The sequence below is a fragment of the Microcaecilia unicolor genome, chromosome 5 (assembly GCF_901765095.1).
Source record: "Microcaecilia unicolor chromosome 5, aMicUni1.1, whole genome shotgun sequence".
Taxonomy (NCBI): domain Eukaryota; kingdom Metazoa; phylum Chordata; class Amphibia; order Gymnophiona; family Siphonopidae; genus Microcaecilia; species Microcaecilia unicolor.
The window spans coordinates 183,701,407-183,723,137 of NC_044035.1; the positions used below are offsets into that span (position 1 = coordinate 183,701,407).

General features: G+C 45.7%; 1 protein-coding gene across 1 annotated transcript in view; it reads right to left on the minus strand.

Moving 5' to 3' along the window:
- VRK3 (VRK serine/threonine kinase 3) overlaps positions 1-21,731 on the minus strand; it is a 321,038-nt gene that overhangs the window by 231,007 nt on the left and 68,300 nt on the right. The window contains 3 exon segments of the mRNA XM_030203653.1: positions 1,926-1,964; positions 1,967-2,068; positions 17,488-17,634. Coding sequence (XP_030059513.1) covers positions 1,926-1,964; positions 1,967-2,068; positions 17,488-17,634 — 288 coding nt within the window.

Genomic DNA, 21,731 nt, shown 5'->3' on the forward strand with positions numbered 1-21,731 from the left:
GTTTTGTGGACTCCTGTCCTTTGCTGTATAGCTGGTGGATCCTCAAGCATCCCCGGCTAAGGACCTCCTCCAAAGACAGCTAGAAATCCCTTCTACCAAGCTCTGTAGTCGGCAACAGCATCCTTGAGCCATCGACAACTAAACAGGTGTGGAGTGCTGGAATCAGTGGCAGTTGCTGATGCCTGCCAAGCTTGGTAAAAGGGAGTTCTGGCCACCTTCAGAGAAAGTCTTCAGCTGACAGAGCTTGGTGATCCACATTAGCTACAGTATTTATATTTTGAGGAGGGGATAAAGTGGGGCAGAGAAACCTTTTGTGCCCACTCACATTGGGCTCAGGCCCACCCAAAATTGCCTGTCTGGCTACGCCACTGGAAGGAACAGTGCCAATATTTGATAGTCAGATCCAGGCTCTGAGCTAGGAGACTAAGCCTTTGAACCACTTTAGGGTCTTAAATTTAAGACATGGTATAAATTCACGTGAGGCCCTCAAGAAACAGGTCAACCAAACTGTTTTCTGACAAGCATTCTATATGGTTTCAGAAAAGGCCATATACAGGCATGGCCTTAACACAGGGAAGCAGGTCATGGACATGAAAAGACTAATATTTGCATGAACTATCTGTAAGCTGACTAGAGCCTTCTTTTTTTACTGACTAGAATAAAGGAGATGCACTCCAGTATTATACTGTTTTAATGATTACGAGAACAACTTCGAAAGCATTTAACCTTCATAAATTGGTTCCCAATGTGCAGCTGCATGTTTATTCATACTTAGAAGAGGTGCTCCTGATGTTGGGGTTAAGATGAGGATTGCTACAAATCTACTTCTGTAATTTCAAACGTACAAGCTTTGTTTTAGATGACAGAAATACATTAAAAAATAAGTGCAAATACAAGTGGGTACTTTTTATCTTAAACAATTTTCAAAGTGAATGTATGTGCGTACTTCCTCTTTATAAACTGGTACGAAGTCTGAAGTAAAAAGTACCTGTGGATTTTGCAGCAATGCAGGCACTGTGAGAACTAAGGACCAAAATCTGTTAATTGTGCCAACAAATCATTCATGAGAATACCTGTGCTTCTATCTTTTCAGTTTAAGGTCCCTGTCTCTGGAATCTACTACCTATATCCTTACAACAACAGACATCTCTATCCTCTTAAGGATGACCTTAAAACATTTTTATTTCAAGATGTTTATCGTTAATTACTCCCCTAATGTGGGCAGCCTCAAACTTCCCTGAATTAAGTTAAGAGCATTCCTAGTGTACATAATCCTTCCCCCTCTCTCTTAAATTTCTGGAGTTCTCCCCCCTTTCTATTCATAGTCAACTAGCACTTACTTTCCTTTTATATATAACTAAGCTGCCTATATGGAATTGCTGGCTGGCAGATTAGAAAATATTAATAAAACTTGAAACAATAAACTAGAACTGATTTGCGTGTCTTTTGTGATTTAAGAGATTATAAAAACAACAAAATAATGTAATCTCTTTTTATTGAATTAAACATAATACATTCTCGACTAGCTTTTGGGAGCTATCAACTGACTTGAAGACAGCATTAGCTCCTGAAACTAGCCAATGAAAAGTATTAGGTTTGATAAAAAGGTTATCACCTTATATTATTTCTGTGCATTTGAACAGACTAATAATTGTTTATCCAATTTTGTAACTTACATCATTTTAGTATATGTTATAGTTAAATATTAGTCTATGATTGTCTGATTTTTCATTTTGTTACTTCTTTATTCATCTGTGATTCTATTAACCCTGGACATGTAAGTAGCAGGGGAATAAATTCAACTTTACTATTTGAATAAGACCATTTCAATTGCCTCACTGAGCTCACACATCACAACCACAACCGCCATAAACCAACTATGGTCACCTCAGACTAGGATACAGTATTAAAAGCAGAAATTTTACCTTCATGATGAACCCGTGGATATCTTGGACTAGGAGCTTCCCCACCTTCCATTTCTTGGAACTATTATCTGTCACAATTGTACTTTCTGGCAAAGGATCCACCGAGATGGTTTTGGCACGTTTGGCTCGTGGGCTGTTTTTGGCTTTCAAGAGACAAATACAACAGTGTTAAAATAACTCAAATTCTCGTGCCCAGAAAAAAAAAAAACATCTCCCTATGCACGTGCAATGTCACTTTAAAAGAAAACAAAACCATTACAGAAAAAGCCAAGTTGCTTACCTGGCACCCTTAGCAGGTATTCTCTAAAAACAGCAAATCGTCAGTCACACAAGTGTCTTAACTAATTGCATGTGCCCACAACATACTGATAAAATATTTATCAAATATGCATGTGTTTCCCACATGGCAGTACTGACACTATTCTCATTCAGTCAAACTGAATATGAGAGGCCATTTCCCAAAAGGTGAGGTAGATGAGTTTCTGTGATCTACTGTTTTCAGAGAATGTGAGACAACCTGTCAGAGATCAGCAACTTTGCTTTAACTGAAAACAAGGAGATCAACCAATCACTTAGAAAGACTCCTTTCATAAGGGCTGTCTTCAATAAAAATGGGGGGGGGGGGGGGGGTGGGGGGAGTCAGATATCACGTTTTCAATTATATATTATGTATATTATTTTCTTAAGACAAGAAAGAAAATGTGTATTCATAAAAAGGGTTTCAATATTTATGGCAATACAGTGATCCCAACTCTGGCCAAAGGTCCACAAATCTTTTGACACATGCTACAGTCCAAGTTTGTAATATCAGAGCAGATTTAACTATACACTTTTAACAGACCTCAGCAGTACAACTTAAGACTGCTAAAAAAAGTTTATGTAGCATCAAGAATCAAGCACATAGTTAAACACTGGTCTCTTTATATTATCTGCATTAAACTTGTATGTTGTTGTCTCCCATCTAATATTTCTCAAATTTGAATCCAAACTTTTTAATCTTAAATAAGAAAACTTAGCTTTGTCAGCTCAGGTTTTAGATTATGTTATTTGAAAAGACCTTAAAGCACAGGAAGCCTAAACCTTACATCCCACCAAGAGGCTGTACTCAAGTGATACTGAGATGCAGTCTCCACATTACAACCTTAAAAACTAGAGAGATGGAAACTAAACTGACTACTGATATAGCCATGACCCCTACATCATAGCCTTTACTAAGCCTCTCATGGTCATAGTAACCTAATAATGGCATATAGTAACCTAATGGCACATAAAGACCAAATGGTCCATCCAAGTAGCCCAGTTGAGATTCATCTATCTTTGAGTAGATATCAGAGCTGCCAAGGGAGCTGACTCACTTAGCGGGAGATTTAGGGCCTTCCCTCAGCCCACCCCACTTTGCCCCCACTTTTTCTAGCCCCTTGCTCCACCTAGACCCACCCACAACTCCGCCCTAGCTCAGCTAATTCGTGGCTAGCGCCAAAAGGAGTAGTCTCCTCATCAGCAGCAGAAGGAAACACCTTCATAAAATGTCATCTCCTACTTCTGCTGGATGGGGAGGCCATTCAGCAGGAGATCCCAGCTTCTCGGTGGGAGTATGAGAGACTTGGCAGGGCTGAGATATGCATATAAACTCCCATGTGTAAGCCAATTCCAACTCTTCCCTTCCTTTGTCCTCTCAACCTGTTTTCTATTTCTGTCCTTCATAGCTGTTCTAAGAATGCCCACAATCTCTTAAAGTGATGGTCCCACCGCCTCTGTTGGCAGGCCATTTCAGGACTTGTCATCTTCAGCTTTGATTTTTCTTTAATTATATTTGTAAACCACTTTATTGGGCTTTCCCCCCAGAACCAGTCTAGTAAATCTATGTAAACGTAACACAGATATGCCATCTTCACTCCTATTAACAGAGAACTTGAGCATCCTTGTGCAGACAAATTTTATCAAAAAATTGGATCAATGTAATGTAATATATTGAGGCTTGGCAGGAACTCAACCCAGGTAGTTACAGCTTATACAAAATAGAGCTGCAAGGTTAAATCATAGGAGCTTGAAAGACTCAATGTCGCAAATCGTCTATCAGTTACACTCGTTGCCTGTAGAAGCCAAGGTGTGTTTTAAGATCTTGGTGTTAGTTACAGTTGTGGTATTTATATTCCACTAGTACCAGAGATTAGTTTTATGCAGATAACAATAAAAGAGAACTAGATCAGCTGTCTAGGAATTACATGCCAACAATCAAAGAAAAGAACATTATGTCTACAAAACATACTTCCGAAACAACTGGGTTTTAATGGGTTTTTTTAAATAAGTCAAAACTAAATAAATATCTAGTATCTTCTGGTATAAGTGACCAAAGATTAGCTGCTTGGTAGGAGAGCAGAGTTTCAAATACTTTTTGATACCATATGCCTTTAGGGCTTGGATATGTTAGAAACATAAAACAATGTTAGACATGATTTAGATACAGGTCTGCATATAAGGGATAGCATGTATGATGGAATCAGACCATGTAAGATCTTAAATATCAAGTAGCCAAGTTTTAAACATAATTTGAGCCTCCACTGAGAGCCAAATGTAAAGATACATAGAAGGGAGTAATATGGTCAGAAGTTTTTAAAGCAAAATTAAAGAGACAGCTATGTTTTGAAATGCCTGCAACCTTTTTTGTAAATATGCCTTTGGCAAAACACTGTACGGATAGAATCATTCCTTTATGGAACTGCGATGTTTAGTCATTGAACAATTAAAGAACAATGGCAGAAGAGGAGATGTTTCCCGTATTCTTCATCAAAAAGAGCAGACGTGGATTTATTATTTACGTACTGTGAGTCCTAATGGATTGAATGGCCCGATGGAATGGGAAGCGTTCTATTAGTGCCATTAGCAATTCTGGTTGAAATTGCACTTTCAAGAAATATATACATATCTATAACACTTGAAAATGAATATGTGTACGCATTTCTGTCGAAACTATTTGTCCACCTTGGACGTTTCAGCTGGAGTTCTAATTTTGTCAGTGTTTCTGATTGAGAGTATGTGATTGGATGCGTCTGCTACTCATATACCCGTCTATGGGAGGAGCTCTGCTGATGGCATCCTATTTAAATGTTCGCCATTTTGAGAAGTGATGTTCGCGATGGATTGCAAAGAAAAGCAATTTTTTGGTTCATTGTATTTCTCCTGACGAAGTAGCGAAACAGTTGGGTCCCTTGCTGTCGAGAAATTAAATAGACATTGCGAGTTTGGAAGTATTAAACCCACAAAACATTTTTTGAGGATGTACAACGATTGAATTGGGTGATTGAATATAATCCACCATCAAAGTACGGACTCTGCTCATTCATGCACTGGGGACTACACGAAATGGAAGGAGCTACTCAGATAAGTCTGAAGACAACAGTTGTTGCTCACAGTGTGATTATTGATGCTTTACACTGGTTAATAGTCTGCTGAGAATTAAGAACAGTGTAGTTATTGAACCTCTGAGTGTTTAGGGTCAGTTAGCGTGTTTGAGCCAAGTGAGTGGATTGTTGTGTTTTTCACAAGTACCATCACTATTCATGGATGTTTGGTGTGGGTGGTTTGATCAGAATTTTGATAATTGATATATTTTCCACAATCCGTTTTTTTACCACAATACTTTTTCTCCCCAATTTTGGTCTATAGGGGAGTTTTTTTTTTTTTTGATTATTGTGTTTTTTTTTTTCGGAGGTGGTAGAGCCTGTGATGTTAGCCAATACAGTGGAGTCCTATGCATAGGTTCCCTGGGCACCTGAGGCTAAGTTTTTCAATTACATTTTAACTTTTTGATCATAACACCATACTAGCATTATTATGAATAAGGAGTAATAGTAGTAGTTTCTTTATACAAATGTTTTTACATGCCAAGTAAACTAGGTTGTAATAATCTAATTTACTTAGAATTAGCAATTGTACCATTAAGCAAAACTGATCTTGATGAAAACATTTTTTCAACTTTTAGTCAAACCGACGAGAAGGAGAGCCATTTTGGATCTGGTCCTTCGTGGCGTGCAGGGCATAGTGTAAGAGGTACATAAGTATTGCCATACCGGGAAAGACCAAAGGGCCATCAAGCCCAGCATCCTGTTTCCAACAGTGGCCAATCCAGGTCACAAATACCTGGCAAGATCCCAAAAAAGTACAAAACATTTTATACTGCTTATCCCAGAAATACTGGATTTTCCCCAAATCCATTTAATAATGGTCTGTGGACTTTTTCTTTAGGAAGCCGTCCAGAGATCCAAGATGGTGACGGTGTGATTTGTGTCGGCGGGTGTGCCTGCTCTCCTTGCCCTAACGATCTTCGCGGAAAACGTCTTACCCGTCCTTGTGATAGGAAAGAGAAGGGGTAAAGTCAGGGAAGTTCCCTCGGTCCCTGGCGGGACACCGCAGCTTTTGCAGATGACGTTGGAGCGGTTTGCAGTAGTACCCGGCTCTGAGAAGGTTTTTGCTCCTGCTGCTGGAGCCAACGCATCGACGTCGGCCGACAGTGTAAACGGGGCTTCCCTAAGCTCTGTGGTACGTGCAGCGCCCCCTCAACCTGGAAGAGAGAGTTTCCAGGCAAGTCCTGTAACTTCAACCCCATGCGGACAATGGAGTGTTCAGGGAGGGAATTTGCTGGTAACTGGGACAAATGCTGGAAGCTTGAGTGGACAAGAGACGATATCGGCTCACACAGAAATGTCTGGAACTGTGAGTATCTTGGAACAAGCTACAAAAGCACCTCTTCCAGGTATTATAATGGGGAAAATTGAAAAACCGGCTGTAGTGACAGAGTCACTTTGGGACCTGAACTCTACAACCTTCTCTGCACTACAAACTTCAATATCAAAAAATACTGAGACAATTAAAGTTTTGGCAGAGTCAGCATTAGCACAGATACAAATGAATGAAACCCAAGCTGCTGAGATAAAAGTTCTCTCTGAAAAACTGGGGAAAATGGAGTTGGTGGAGGAAAACTTTGATTAAAGAAAAGAACTTTGCTTTGAGGCGTATGGAGTTCTGGAAAACCAATCTAAAAGACTCAATTTACAATTTATAAACTTTCCTAGATCACCATTGATTTCACCAGTCCAAATGGTAAAGAAATACCTAGTTGATATTCTGGGAATGCCTGACAATTCATTGCCGCCAATTACACTTGCTTTTTACCTACAAGTTACTGGTAAAATACCAGATAATTTGAACTCTCAGGGTGCAATGAATTTGACAGGCTTCCTAGAATTATCACTAGAAGTGATTACACAAAGAACTACTTTGCTAGTTACATTTGCATTGGAGATGGATAGGAATGCTGTGCTAAAATTATCTTTGAGTCATTTAGATTCTATGTTTATGGGTTCAAAAATAAGAGTGTTTCCAGACTTATCAAGGGAAACGCAACAGAGACGTAAAATGTTTCTTTCTTTGCGACCCAGAGTTATCTCGATGGGGGCTAATTTCCTTTTGAAGTTTCCCTGTATTTGTAGAATAATATTTCAGACAAAACAATATCAGTTTTTTGATCCCAAACAATTGGAAAATTTCCTAGTAAGCAGAGAGGATATTTCTGTGCGAGTTTAGGACCATAATGTAACACTGTATAGCAGCTTTGAGTTAACCCTCCAGGCATGATACAAGTCTTGATTTAATGATGGAACATCTGTTTCTTTTCTTTTTCTTAAATCTTGGATTGTTTACCTGAATTATGTGGTCGATAGAAAGAATTGATTTTGTGGGGTTTCTTTTTTTTTTTCTTTGTTATATATAATAGTGAATGTTTTGTGTAATATCATTGTAAAATGAATATTATGATTTGTTTAAAATTTAATAAATAATAATAAAAAAAAAAAAAGGAAGCCGTCCAAACCTTTTTAAAACTCCGCTAAGCTAACTGCCTTTACCACATTCTCTGGCAACGAGTTCCAGAGTTTAATTACACATTGAGTGGAGAAAAATTTTCTCCGATTCATTTTAAATTTACTACATTGTAGCTTCATCGCATGCCCCCTAGTCCTAGTATTTTTGGAAAGTATATACAGATGCTTCACATCTACCTGTTCCACTCCACTCATTATTTTATAGACCTCTAAAATATCTCTCCTCAGCCGCCTTTTCTCCAAGCTTAAGAGCCCTAACCACTTTAGCCTTTCCTCATAGGGAAGTCGTCCCATCCCCTTTATCATTTTCGTCGCCCTTCTCTGCATCTTTTCTAATTCCACTATATCTTTTTTGAGATAAAGCAACCAGAATTGAACACAGTATTCGAGGTGTGGTCGCACCATGGTGCGATACAAAAGCATTATATCATCCTCATTTTTGTTTTCCATTCCTTTCCTAATAATACCTAACATTCTATTTGCTTTCTTAGCCGCAGCAGCACACTGAGCAGAAGGTTTCAATATTATCATCAACAACGACACCTAGATCCCTTTCTTGGTCTGTGACTCCTAACGTGGAACCTTGAATGATGTAGCTATAATTCGGGTTCCTCTTTCACACATGCATCACTTTGCACTTGCCCACATTAAGCGTCATCTGCCATTTAGACGCCCAGTCTCCCAGCCTCGTAAGGTCCTCTTGTAATGGCGGTCTTGGGTCCCCTGGGAATCAGTGATCATAACATGATTATGTTTGAGCTACTATCTGGGATGAACCCACAAACAAAATCTACTGTAGCTGCATTTAATTTTTGAAAGGGCGACTATATTAAAATGAGGAAAATAGTTAAAAAGCAACTAAAAGAATCAGTTACTAAGGTTAGGACACTCAATCAGGTGAGGACGTTATTCAAAAATACCATCTTGGGAGCCCAGTCCAGATGCATTCCACGTATTTGTAAATAAGAAGCAACATAAGCACTGGCCAGTCAGATGCAAAGCATTAATAAAGAAGGATAAAAGAGAATATGAAGAGAGACTTGCCACAGAGGCTAAAACTCACAGTAACAACTTAACTTCCAGTTAAGGCCCGCCCAGCACATCCGAGGATGCACCGGACAGAGCGGGATGCACCCATTTTGGGAAGGCGCCCGAAGAGGAGGAAGGGAAAATTAGGTTCTTACCTTGATAATTTTCTTTCCTTTAGTCACAGCTGATGAATCCATTAACTGATGGGTTGTATCCGCCTACCAGCAGGTGGAGATAGAGAACACTGAAAGCACATGGTGTTCTAGGACGCCCAACCCCCTCTGCCTTCAGTATATGAAATTTCCAAAGCAGAGTGAATAAAAAAGGCAATATAACAAACTTTCCTCACAGAGAACAAACGCCCCAGAACTGGGGCAATAACCAAAGGAGGAACGTTATCAACTTCCCGCAATAAAAACAGCACGTAGTAACTCTGATAGCTTGTCTTCAAGTACTCCTGAAGAGGCACAATGTCTGTATGCAACATCTGTACAAAAACTAAAATCAGTCAGGGAGGGATCATGGATTCATCTGCTGTGACTAAAGGAAAGAAAATTATCAAGGTAAGAGCCTAATTTTCCCTTCCTTGTCATCAACAGCAGATGAATCCATTAACTGATGGGATGTACCAAAGCACTCCCTAAGTAGGGTGGGAACAGGCAACTCCGCGAGCAAGCACTTGCACTCCAAAATGCGCATCCTGTCGCACTGCCACATCCAGTCTGTAATGCCGCATGAAAGAGAGCTGAGAAGCCCAGGTAGCCGCACGACAGATCTCCTGAAGAGAAAAAACACCCGTTTCAGCCCACGAAGAGGACATTCCCCTCGTAGAGTGCGCTTTAAACGCTTCAGGCGACGACCGCCTTGAAAGCAGAGAAGCCGAAAAAATGAGTTCCTTAAGCCATCAGGCTATAGTGGCCTTAGATGCCGGAAACCCCCATCGGGGACATGCCAACAAAACAAATAAATGATCAGAGTTCCTAAACTTATTTGACATCTGCAGAAACTGCCACAGAGCCCTGCGGACATCCAAAAGGTGCAATTGCCCAAAGGAGTCCGGAAACGCCTCCTAGAGAAGGAAGGAAGAAAGATGGGCTGGCTGAGGTGAGAAGCTGAAACCACCTTAGGCAGAAAAGAAGGCACCGTACGAACAGTTACCCCAGATTCAGAGAACTGCAGAAAAGGATCCAGACAAGAAAGAACCTGAAGCTCAGACACTCTTCTAGCCGACGTCATTGCCACTAAAAAACTGTCTTGAGTCACATCCTTCTCAAAAGCCCATTTAAGAGGCTCAAACGGAGATCGCTGGCGCGCCTTCAACACGAGCCCCAGGTTCCAAGCCGGGCAAGGCGACCGCAAAGGAGGATAGAGACGAAGCACCCCTCTGAGAAAACGGAGAATATCCGGATGAGCAGCAAGGGACAATCCGTAGACTTTCCCCCGGAAGCAGGCCAATGCTGCCACTTGAACTCGAAGGGAATTGTAGGTCAGGCTCTTTTGTAGCCCGTCCTGCAAAAAGTCCAGCAAGAGCGAGACTGTTGCCAGAGTCAGCGAGATAGACTTTGGCGTACACCACGCCTCAAAAGCGCGTCAGATCCGAGCATAAGTCGCAGAGGTAGACCGTGCGAGCCTGCAAGAGCGTGGCAATAACCGTATTAAAATAGCCCTTGTCCCTCAATTGCGCCCCCTCAAGAGCCAGGCCGTAAGACCAAAGCAGCAAGGATCTTCCATAGTCACCAGACCCTGAACTAACAGGTTAAAACCCGAGGCAAAGGAAGAGGCGCATCCACCTGCATCCGCCGGAGATCCGCGTACCACGGACGCCTTGGCCAATTCGGGGCGATGAGAATCACCAATCCTCGGTGCAGACGAATCCGAAGTAGAACTCGCCCTATCAAGGGCCAAGGAGGGAACACATACAGGAGGCCCGAGGGCCAAGGCTGAGCCAGAGCATCCAACCCCGCCGAGCGAGGATCTCTCCTTCTGCTGAAAAAGCGAGGGACTTTGGCGTTTACGTTTGACGCCATGAGATTCAAGCCTGAAGTCCCCCATTTGGCACAAATCTGAAGAAAAACTTCGTCTGCCAGTTCCCATTCCGCCGGATTGATCTGATGTCTGCTGAGGAAATCAGCTTGCATGTTGCTCTGACCGGCTATGTGAGCCGCGGACAGCAGCTCTAGGTGGCGCTCGGCCCAGTCACAGGTCTGAGACGCCTCCGCAGCCAGGGCCCTGCACTGAGTGCCGCCCTGGCAATTGATGTAGGCCACTGCTGTCGTGTTGTCCAACAGAGCTCGGACAGGAAGACCCTTCAGCGTACTGTGGAAGGCCAGAAGAGCCTGAAATATTGCTCTGAGTTCCAAGCAATTGATGGACCATCCTGCTTCCTAGGTGGACCACAGACCCTGAGCATAGCATCCCCGGCAATGAGCTCCCCAGTCCGAAAGGCTAGCATCCGTTATCACCAGACACCAATAAGGAAAAGCCAGTGGCATCCCCTGCCGCAGCCTGAAGTTGGAAAGCCACCAATCCATACTGCGCTGGGCCGCAGGAAACCACCTTAGTCTGCGTTGGTATTCCTGGGAAATCAGAGACCATTGCTGAAGCAGAGCAAGCTGCAGTGTGCTCTCACCCAGGGAACCACCTCTATGGTGGCCATCATCAATCCCAAGTCCCAAGCTCGAGAGCGAGGCATCCGCAGGAGCAGGCGGACATGATTCTGAAGTTTGAGCCACCTGCTGTCGGGAAGAAAAATGAACCCTGAAGCCATGTCGAACCGGACCCCCAAATACTCGAGAGACAGAGAGGGGGTCAAGTGACTTTTGGGCATATTGACTACCCAGCCCAGAGTCTGAAGAACCGTAACAACTCTGGCTGTGGCAAGTCGACTCTCGTCTGCCGAATCCGCTCTAATGAACCAGTCGTCGAGATAAGGGTGAACTCTGATACCCTCTCGCCTGAGAAAGGCAGCCACTACCACCATGACCTTGGAAAAAGTCCGAGGGGCAGTCGCCAGGCCGAAAGGCAAGGCGCAAAACTGGAAATGTTGGCTCAATACCGCAAACCGGAGAAACCGCTGATGCGGTGGCCAGATGGGAATATGCAAGTATGCTTCCTTGAAGTCCAGAGACGTGAGAAACTTTCCTGGCTGTACCGCCGCAATAACGGAGAGCAGGGTTTCCATGCGGAAGTGTCGCACTCCTAAGGCCTCGTTGACTCTGCATAAGTCGAGGATAGGTCTGAACGACCCGCCTTTTCGAGGCACCACAAAATAGATGGAGTAGCGACCACACCTGCGTTCAGCGGGAGGAACCGGAACCACTGCTCAGAGCTTCAGCAACACCTGCAAGGTCTCGTATACTGCCGTCCGCTTGACGGCAGTGCCGCATCGGGACTCCAAAAACACGTCTCCTACTGGGACGGCAAATTCTAGCTGGTAACCTTCTCTGATGAGGTCTAGGACCCAATGATCCGAAGTAATCTTGGTCCACTCCTCGAAAAAGAGGGAGAGATGACCCCCTACTGCGAGAACCAACAAGTGGACCGGCGCCCCATCATTGTGGAGGACGCCCCTGAACTCCTGGACGTTGCCCGGACGTCGCCGCTCATTTGTCCGAACGAAAGGAGTTCCTCTGCTGGAAACGGGTACGTTGACCAAACCCCGCAGAGCGCCCCAGGCGATACCTGCGAGCTTCGCGAAAACGTGGCCTGGAAGAGGAGGGAAAAGAAGGACTTTTGGAAGAAGGCCTCGGCCTATCCTCAGGCAACCGTTGGGACTTAAGAGTCCCCTAGGTCCTTAACAATCTTCTCCAAATCCTCCCCAAATAAAAGAAGGCCCCGAAAGGGTAACCTCACCAGCCTTTGTTTAGAGGCCATGTCAGCCGCCCAATGCCGGAGCCAAAGAAGGCGGCGGGCAGCAACCACCACAGACATCTGCTTAGCCGAAACTCTGACCAGATCATAAAGGGCATCAGCCAAAAAAGACAGGGCAGACTCCATACTCGGGCCGACCTCAGCGAGGGAACCCGCTCCATCGGCGGGCTGCTCAACCTCCTGCTGCAACCAGGAAAGGCAGGCCCGGGCTGCAGAGGAACTGCAAATAGCCGCCCGTAAGGAAAAGCCCGAGATATCAAAGGACCGCTTCAGCGCGGATTACAGCCGCCAGTCCTGCATATCTTTCAAAGCGACCCCTCCCTCCACCGTGCGAGTAGTCTTTTCAGTCACAGCCGTGACTAAAGCATCCACTTTAGGCATCCCAAGGAGGGTCAACTGACTTTCCTTCAGGGGGTAAAGGTGACACATAGCCCTGGCCACCTTCAAGGGACCCTCAGGGTCAGACCATTGAGCTGAAATAAGCTCTTGGATGGAAGTATGCACGGGAAAAGCCTGAGAAAGCTTCTTAGTGCTAGCCATCCTAGGATTAATAGAAGAGGCAGCGCCCTCGTCAGGATCTTCAATACAAAGGGCCTGTAAGGCATCAGAAATGAGAGCTGGCAGCTTGTCGTGGTAGAAAATCCGAACCGCTTTAGGTCCATCCAACTGCTGTGGCAAGCAGCCACCCTCATCTGGATCATCAGTCCGTGAGGGCCTGCCAGACCCCTAAGACTCCCTGAAACTAGACCACGGGGGAGAACAGTGAAGAGTCCCCCTCAGACGGGGTATTCACTCATCTACGCTTAGCGTCAGCCAAAAGCTCGGGGGAAGAAATAAAGTCTCCAGCAGACGCTGGGCTATAAAGAACCGGAGGCAACCCAGACCGACAGGAATTGTCAGGAGCCTCAGGCAATGCTCTTTTTAACATAAAAGCCTTATGCATCAGCAGCACAAATTCAGGGGAGAAAAACTCACCCTGTACATCCGCCCCCACATTGGGGGAAGCGGAGGCAAAAGCTCCTCTAGAAACCTCGAAACGAGGCGTCCCCCTGCACTCAGATCCCTCCGCAACCGCGAGGGTCGAGTCACGCAGTGCCTCCAAGATGGCGGCCGCTGCCAACTCCAGCGGGCGGGAAGAATCACCGCCCGCCATGTTCGTGTCAGCATTAGCATCAACGCAGCATGTGCTGCAAAAGCCCTGCTGCTGATCTGCATTTCCCACAATGGGAGCAGCGCTTAGCCCCTTCAGCAGCCATCAAATACAGAAAACAAAATGGTGCCTTCACGCCAAAACTTACCCCGCACAGAGCGCTGTCAGCGGGAACCTCCTCGGAGGAGCTGGGCACCACTCTCACCTCAGGAGACCAAGTCAAACAAGCTGCGGTCAAGCTGCACAGAACCAGGAGCTCAGGAGAAAGCCTCTTTTTTTGTTACATTTGTACCCCGCGCTTTCCCACTCATGGCAGGCTCAATGCGGCTTACATATTATATACAGGTACTTATTTGTACCTGGGGCAATGGAGGGTTAAGTGACTTGCCCAGAGTCACAAGGAGCTGCCTGTGCCTGAACTGGGAATCAAACTCAGTTCCCCAGGACCACCATCCTAACCACTAGGCCACTCCTCCACTCCACTCTCTCTGTTTTTTGTTTTTTTTACTGTGAGGAAAGTTAGAGGCAGGCAGCCACAGAGGAACTCCGGGAGGAAGGGGAATGGGGTAAGGCAGGGATATGGAAAACCAAGTATGCCTTTAAAGTGGGCACCACCAGCCACAACACCCCCTGCTCTACTGGCACAGCACAGAAGCCACCCCAGGCAGAAATCCAGGAGCTGAGAAGTGACGTCCACACCTGTTGGGAGAAAGAGTTATACTGAAGGCAGAGGGGGTTGGGTGTCCTAGAACACCATGTGCTTTCAGTGTTCTCTATCTCCACCTGCTGGTAGGCGGATACCACCCATCAGTTAATGGATTCATCTCCTGTTGATGACAAGGAAGGGATTGCCAGTCCCTCCCTCCTCCAACTACTACCACCATTATGGAGTGGTAGACCGCCGGGGGTGGAGGGGGGCAGATAGATAGCAGTCCCACTGAACCTCCTGGGCGTTTTTGTGCGATGTGTATGTGTGTGTGGGGGGGAAGCTAGCAGTTCCACTGGAGATCTCCCTCTTTCCTCCCTTGCTAGTAAATCATAACGCCAGCTCCAAGCTGGCATAAGGCTTGCAGTGGAAGCAGCGCCCTTGTTTGGCGTGCTGCCCGCTGATCATGAGGGATGAATGTGGGAGACCCTTGTTTGCATGTATTTGCATACAATTAGCATTCAGAGCCGGCAAGCACATTATTACACGCGCTCACCGGCTCTAATCATCGGGCGGGAGCAAACACAGGTGCTAGTATGGCACTATTGGCCTCTAGTGCCCGTGATGCATTAAATATTATATCTTTTTTTTTTTTTAATTTTTAAGAAGTCTTCATTAATAATACAAGACATCTGAAACATAATACATCATGCAAGTCATGTTACATGTCACTTATGTAAGCCAAAAATCTCTTAAGATGTAGCATATATACAAGACAAAACAGAGTGATGATATCTTTGTATACCAAAAGAACAGTTCTTACTGTATTGAAATGTCAAATAAATTATTCAGATTTACAATTCCAAAACTTCACTTTTTCAGAGTTTTTATTTATGTATATTAGTCCCCGCTTCATACGCTCTCTGATCACACATTGCCCCATCCCACCCTCCCTCCCCCACCCACCCTTCCGAGCACCACCTTAACAGAAGACTTCAATCAGATTATACATGAAGGAGAAAAGAGTCCCAGATCTGGTGCCATCTACATATTTGATTACGCCTTTCCGCTAGAAGTTTTTCCATCTCGCAGACATGCCTCAATGTTTGGACCCATCTGGTAATGGGCAGGGTCATGGGCTGTTTCCAATGGGCAGCAATTATAACTCTTGCAGCGGTTATAGCCTGTCCCACAAATATGTGCTGAGTGCTAGAAAGACCTGCAGCTCCCCCAGAGAATAAGAAGAAGGTTGGGCTCCAAGGTATTGGTCTGCCCGTCCACCTCTGTAACCTGCTATGGATCGATCTCCAATAAGCCCTGACCTTCTTACAGGTCCACCATATGTGCCCAGCTGTGCCCCGCACCCCACAACCCCTCCAGCACAGCCCCGTCAGGGTAGGGTATATGCGCTGGACACGCTCAGGCGTCAAGTACCAACGATACAGCACCTTCACCGCATTTTCCTTGAAGGGCACATGAGACAACACTCTCACCACAGCCCGCTCCATCCTTTCCCAGGTTGCCTCCTCCAAGTCCATACCCAGCTCCCTCTGCCAACTCTTCCTGTGAAGTGTATAATTCGGTGATTGCCTGTTAATAATGTGATAAAGGCGAGAGACCAGCCCGGTAGTCTTAGGTGGACCCTCACAAATATTCTCTAGTGCTGTTTGCTCCCTGGCCATAACCTCCCGAACTGCCCTTGTCTTAAGAAAAGATGCCAATTGAAGGTAAGCATACCGGTCTGACCCCACTATCGGGAACTTCTCAAGGGCTGCAGGATAAGACAACAAATTCTCACCCTCGAATAATTGACCCTACATTCGCAAACCTCCAGTGTACCATCTTGTGAACACTCCTTTTGTCGTTCCAGGGTAAAACAGTGGATTATAAGCTATGGGGGACAGACGAGACAGTGTTGTACGTCGGTGTAAGAACATGCTATCCCAATTGGAAAGGGTGACATATACTGAAGGGCAGAGTCCTGCCTCCAGAGACCTAAACGAGCCAGGGATCCACATAAGGGCCCCTAACGACCTTTCACCCAAAGTGTATTGTTCAAGCTGCACCCACTGCCTATCCGGGTAATCCTGAAACCATTCCACTGCTGCGCGTGCCTGGACTGCTCTATAATACCAAGCCAGGTTGGGTACTCCCAGCCCTCCTCTCGCCCTATCCTGGTACAGGACCGTGCGTGCCAAGCGCGGACGCTTACCCGCCCAGATAAAGCGCATAATACGGTCCTGTAGCATTGATAAAAATTTACGTGGCATTTTGATTGGGAGAGCCTGAAACAGGTAGAGCAGGCGCGGCAGGACATTCATCTTTACTGCTGCTATTCGGCCAAACCATGAGAGAGCAAGATCCCCCCATTTACCCAAGTCCTCAATAAGTGCTTCTGCCAAACCTTTATAATTAACCGAAAAAAGATCCGAGAGGTCTGCCGTCAGGTTAACCCCCAGATAACGAATGCTCTTGCCAGCCCATCTGAAGGCATAGGAAGTCCTCAGCGACTCCATGAGCTCCGTCGGAAGGGTAACATTCAAAACTTCAGATTTGGACATATTAACTTTAAATCCCGACACAGTTGAGTATTCCTCTATCTCCCGCAGGAGCCCAGGGAAAGTGGTCAGGGGGTGAGTAACAAATAGCAAGACGTCGTCTGCGAAAAGGGCTAATTTGTGTATTCTCCCACCCATGGAAAGTCCTGATATATTTGGATTAGCTCTAAGCCGAGTTGCAAATGGCTCCATTACCATTAAATATTATATCTTATTGAAATTAAAAAAAATACAGATCTGCTTTCTTTATGAAATCATAAACCAGTGTCTCCATTAAGTAACAGTCAAAAAAACAGAGCATTTCTAAGTAGTTTAAAAAGCTATAGGCACCAATACTACTTCTGCTGATGCATCCTTTAGTCTGGCAGAATATTAAACCTTCTCTCACAGTATCCACTGATGATTTGAATATTAACTCTTTCTTTTATACCTTTCGAAGTGACATGGATAACTGGGCAGCAATCCTGGTCTGGGCTTTCCAACTTTGTTGGGGTGTCGTATATTTCTTTCTGGGGAGAATTCAAGCAGAATTTTCTTTTTGTAGGACTTTTTCTTTGAGCAACTTCCTTCTTTGAATCTATAATGTGATAGACAAAAAGAAAAAGTGAAATAAGCCTAGAATTTAAAAAAACTTCAATAGTATGACTGTGAAATAGTCAAGTCTTCTTAACTGGTTGCAATTCCATTATTTTACTGTTAGCCCTATGTATGTTTTGGAATAACAAAGCGCATTTCCCAAACTGATACCCCATTTCCTTTAATTCAAAATGCTTCTCTTTGTCAGTTGGTCTGGTTCAAATTGCTAGTTGAGCATTATGATATTAAGAGGGGGGGAGGGAGACTCGGGACAGAGATTACAACATAAGGGGGAACCGAAGTTAAAGATGCTCCTCTGCAATGGGCTTCTTTCTCTCTCTCCCTCTTAGCTTCCCTTTTGTCATCTATACTAAGAACTTTGTTTTCCCTCAGTTTTTCAAAGTTTAAGTAGCAAAAAAGTTGCTGTTACTTCCAAGAGACTTTTTACATATGCTGTAATTCTTATTTGGAACACCTTGCCTTTTGAAATTTGGACTGAAATTTATTTATTTTTATTTTTGTTACATTTGTACCCCGCGCTTTCCCACTCATGGCAGGCTCAATGCGGCAGGCAATGGAGGGTTAAGTGACTTGCCCAGAGTCACAAGGAGCTGCCTGTGCCGGGAATCGAACTCAGTTCCTCAGGACCAAAGTCCACCACCCTAACCACTAGGCCACTCCTAGCTTTTTTTCTCGCTTTTACTCTTAAGTTGTTGTTTTTTTTATATTACTGTGATTTTTTTTTTATTTTTATTGAGTTTGTAAACCATTCTGAGCTTTTGAGTGCGATATGGTATGAAAGCGCCTCACATTTTGTAAGGCCCTTTGCTTTATTTGTGATGAATGCAAGATGTTATTTCTGACTGTTTATTTGTACATTTGTTATTTCTTTTTGTGATTTTTGGCTTCAATAAAAATACACTCTAAAACATTACAAAGTGATGTGGTGGGGAGGGGGGGGGGGGGGGAAAGGACTGGTGAGCCCTGATGACTGCAGTCATGTTACATTAGAGCTCCACCAGCCTACTGGGCACTCCTTCCACCTAGACCGATATTTTAAGCATGAAACTCCAAACATCACATAAGGATCTGTACAGAGGTTCAGCGAATGATACATACCTGTAGCAGGTGTTCTCCGAGGACAGCAGGCTGATTGTTCTCACGACTGGGTTGACGTCCACGGCAGACCCCACCAACCGGAACAAAACTTTGCGGGCGGTCCCGCACGCAGGGCACGCCCACCGCGCATGCGCGGCTGTCTTCCCGCCCGTGCGCGACCGTTCCCGCTCAGTTGAATGACAAGCAAGAAAAGAGGAAAACGCAACTCCAAAGGGGAGGAGGGAGGGTAGGTGAGAACAATCAGCCTGCTGTCCTCGGAGAACACCTGCTACAGGTATGTATCATTCGCTTTCTCCGAGGACAAGCAGGCTGCTTGTGCTCACGACTGGGGTATCCCTAGCTCTCAGGCTCACTCCAAACAAGAACCCAGGTCAATTGAACCTCGCAACGGCGAGGGTATAACAGAAATTGACCTACGAAGAACAACTAACTGAGAGTGCAGCCTGACCAGAATAAATTCGGGTCCTGGAGGGTGGAGTTGGATTTAAACCCCAAACAGATTCTGCAGCACCGACTGCCCGAACCGACTGTCGCGCCGGGTATCCTGCTGGAGGCAGTCATGTGATGTGAATGTGTGGACAGATGACCACGTCGCAGCCTTGCAAATCTCTTCAATAGTGGCTGACTTCAAGTGGGCCACCGACGCTGCCATGGCTCTGACACTATGAGCCGTGACATGACCCTCAAGAGTCAGCCCAGCCGGGCGTAAGTGAAGGAAATGCAATCTGCTAGCCAATTGGAGATGGTGCGTTTCCCGACAGCGACCCCTTTCCTATTGGGGTCAAAGGAAATAAACAATTGGGCGGACTGTCTATGGGGCTGTGTCCGCTCCAGATAGAAGGCCAAAGCTCGCTTGCAGTCCAATGTGTGCAACTGACGTTCAGCAGGGCGGGTATGCGGTCTGGGAAAGAATGTTGGCAAGACAATTGACTGGTTAAGATGGAACTCCGACACCACCTTTGGCAGGAACTTAGGGTGAGTGCGGAGCACTACTCTGTTATGATGAAAATTAGTATACGGAGCATGAGCTACCAGGGCTTGAAGCTCACTGACTCTACGAGCTGAAGTAACTGCCACCAAGAAAATGACCTTCCAGGTCAAGTACTTCAGATGGCAGGAATTCAGTGGCTCAAAAGGAGGTTTCATCAGCTGGGTGAGGACGACGTTGAGATCCCATGACACTGCAAAAGGCTTGACAGGGGGCTTTGACAAAAGCAAGCCTCTCATGAATCGAATGACTAAAGGCTCTCCAGAGATGGCTTTACCCTCTACACGATGATGGTAAGCACTAATCGCACTAAGGTGATTCCTTACTGAGTTGGTCTTGAGGCCAGAAATTGATAAGTGCAGAAGGTATTCAAGCAGGTTCTGTGCAGGAGAAGAACGAGGTTCTAGGGCCTTGCTCTCACACCAAACAACAAACCTCCGCCACTTGAAAAAGTAACTCTTTTTAGTGGAATCCTTTCTAGAGGCAAGCAAGACACGGGAGACACCCTCAGACAGACCCAACGAAGCGAAGTCTACGCCCTCAACATCCAGGCCGTGAGAGCCAGAGACTGAAGGTTGGGGTGCAGAAGCGCTCCGTCGTTCTGCGAAATGAGAGTTGGAAAACACTCCAATCTCCACGGTTCTTCGGAGGACAACTCCAGAAGAAGAGGGAACCAGATCTGGCGGGGCCAAAAAGGCGCTATCAGAATCATGGTGCCGTGGTCTTGCTTGAGCTTCAGTAAGGTCTTCCCCACCAAAGGTATGGGAGGATAAGCATACAGGAGGCCGGTCCCCCAATGAAGGAGAAAGGCATCCAACGCTAGTCTGCCGTGTGCCTGTAGTCTGGAAAAGAACAGAGGCAGCTTGTGGTTGGTCTGAGAGGCGAAAAGGTCCACCGAGGGAGTGCCCCACTCTTGGAAGATCTTGCGTACCATTCTGGAATGGAGCGACCACTCGTGCGGTTGCATGACTCTGCTCAGTCTGTCGGCCAGACTGTTGTTTACACCTGCCAGGTATATGGCTTGAAGAAGCATGCCGAACTGGCAGGCCCAACGCCACATCCCGACGGCTTCCTGACACAGGGGGCAAGATCCGGTGCCCCCCTGCTTCTTGATGTAATACATTGCAACCTGATTGTCTGTCCAAATTTGGATAATTTGATAGGACAGCCGATCTCTGAAGGCCTTCAGTGCATTCCAGACCGCTCGGAGCTCCAGGAGGTTGATATGAAGATCTTGTTCCTGGAGGGACCACAGTCCCTGGGTGTGAAGCCCATCGACATGAGCTCCCCACCCCAGGCGAGATGCATCCGTCGTCAGCACTTACGTGGGCTGCGGAATTTGGAATGGACGTCCCAGGGTCAAATTGGTCCGAAGTGTCCACCAGTGCAGCGAATTGCGGCAACTGAGGGACAGGCGGATGACATCTTCTAGATTCCCGGTGGCCTGGCACCACTGGGAAGCTAGGGTCCATTGAGCAGATCTCATGTGAAGACGAGCCATGGGAGTCACATGAACTGTGAAGGCCATATGACCTAGGAGTCTCAACATCTGCCGAGCTGTGACCTGCTGAGACGCTCTGGTCTGGGAAGCGAGGGACAGGAGGTTGTGGGCCCTCGCTTCGGGAAGAAAGGCCTGAGCCGTCTGTGAATTCAGCAGAGCTCCTATGAATTCCAGAGATTGGACTGGCTGGAGATGGGACTTTGGGTAATTTATCACAAAACCCCAGCAGCTCCAGGAGGTGAATAGTGCACTGCATGGACCGGAGAGCTCCTGCCTCCGAGGTGTTCTTGACCAGCCAATCGTCGAGATATGGGAACACGTGCACTCCCAGTTGCGTAGATACGCTGCGACCACCACGACGCACTTCGTGAACACCTGTGGGGCAGAGGCGAGCCCAAAGGGCAGCACACAATACTGAAAGTGCCATGTCCCCAGGCAGAATCTGAGATACTGTCTGTGAGCTGGCAGTATCGGGACGTGAGTGTATGCA